General features: G+C 68.6%; 1 protein-coding gene across 1 annotated transcript in view; it reads left to right on the top strand.

Annotated features, from left to right (window-relative positions):
- The first annotated feature begins 319 nt into the window (after positions 1-319).
- The window catches only part of IGFALS (insulin like growth factor binding protein acid labile subunit), a 7613-nt gene continuing 6243 nt past the window's right edge, over positions 320-1689 (top strand). Inside the window, 1 exon segment of the mRNA XM_006146381.3 lies at positions 320-989. Within this exon segment, the coding sequence (XP_006146443.1) occupies positions 911-989 (79 nt within the window). The 5' untranslated portion in view covers positions 320-910.

Here is a 1689-nt window from a genome sequence, read left to right as displayed (position 1 = left end):
GCCGTGGGCCGCCCCGCCCCGCCCTGCTGAGCCTGCACTTTGCTGTGTACACCGCGGCGGCCAGCGGTGCTGGAGGGCGAGGACTTTCTGCCGCCGATCTATAATTCTCAGAAGAGGAGCTGAGGAGGGCCTGGAAAGGGCTCAAAGCTGCCTGGGGACACAGCCGCCGTTCGAGCCCACATCCTGCCCCTTCCAGCAACTTCTGTGAACTCGGAGCTGACCAGAGACTGGTCCTCAGGGACACGCAGGAAGGGACAAGCGAGTGGACCTCAGGACTGGCGGGGGGAGAGACGCCCGCCGCTGCACCACGGCCTGCTGTGGGGTGGCTAGGCGCTTGAGGAGCCTGGGGACAGCACGGGACAAGAGGGGCCACGGGGCCAGGCTGCCCCACCCGCCTGCTCCAGGGGGTGGCCCCGGGGAAAGCAAACACTGGCTCTGGAGGCCCGCCAGGCGTTCCTAGAAGAGGCCCTGGGGGAGGGGCACCGGGCGGACCCCAGCTGACCCCGAGGTCACAGGAGAGCCCAGGCTGGACCAAGGAACCCACCTAGGCTGCTAGGAAACCCCCAGGGCTTGCCGGGCAGGTGGGTGGGCGCTGGGCAACAGGGCGGTGCCACGGCCCTCTGCTCAGGTGGGGGCAGGAACAGCCTGGAGGCCTGGCTGCAGCAGCCCCTCTAAAGCCATGCCCTGCCCCAGCCTGCAGAGGGGACATGGAGGGGCCCGTGGGCCCCAAGTCATTCACCACGGGCCATGAGCCCCAGTCCCTCCCCTGCACTGACTGCGTCCTGGGAATGAACTGTGACACAGGCCGCCTGGCACGACAGGGTTAACGGCCAGGCCACGGGCTGGGCTGGGCTGGGCTGGGCTCAGCTGGGCTGGGCTGGGCTGGGGCGAGCCAGCAGTGGGGAAGCCCATGGGTAGGAGCAGCCAGCAGACGCCCTCGCCAGCCCGCGCCCGCGCCCGCTCTGCACGTGGGATGGCCCTGAGGAACGGTGAGGCACTCTGAGCACCCCCTGCCACTTGCCCTGCGGTTGGGGGGGCACAGCTGTACCTGGCTCAGGAGGTCTCTGTCCCTTCCCCCCAGCCACAGGGAGCCAGGCACCAGCTCCTGTCCCTCCCGGGTCTCCCCAGGGGTGGGTGGGGTAGGCTCCTGGTGCCTAGCCACCCAGAGCCTGAGCCAGTCACCCTGACCTGAGGGCACGAGCTCTCGGAGGCAGGGGCAGAGGCCAGGTGATGGTGCCCAGTGCCCAGTGGAGGTTTGGGGCACCGTTGCTGGGGGCTGCTGGCTGGGCCGGGGGCCTGGGTTCCTTGATCTGAGATGCCATCTACCCTGGTAGGTTAAGGGCCAATTGCCCCAAGACCTGCACCTGGCTACTGCCCGCAGCGCTGCGTCAAAGCCCAGGTGTACTCCTCACCTGGAGTGGGCAGTGGGGCTGCTGGGGGGTGCCCATCTCACTACCCAGCCTTCTGTGGCAAGTGTACACCTCGCCCGGGCCTTCTCAGAATATTCTGGAAATGGCCAGACCTTGGCCAGTGGCGAGGTTCCCTCCCTCTCTTCCACGCCAACGCGGCAGGCTGGCCTGGCTCGAGCTCCTGCTTGGGGGATACAGATGGCCGCACAGCCGGAGGCCAGGGTCCAGGCTGCCCGTGCCACCCAGCAAAGCCAGGAGTGGCAGGGGGGCCCGGGGGGGG

The sequence above is a fragment of the Tupaia chinensis genome, unplaced genomic scaffold (genome assembly GCF_000334495.1).
Source record: "Tupaia chinensis unplaced genomic scaffold, TupChi_1.0 Scaffold000178_1, whole genome shotgun sequence".
Taxonomy (NCBI): domain Eukaryota; kingdom Metazoa; phylum Chordata; class Mammalia; order Scandentia; family Tupaiidae; genus Tupaia; species Tupaia belangeri.
Note: the sequence above shows the minus strand (reverse complement) of the source record. Positions and strands in the feature narration are given on the sequence as shown.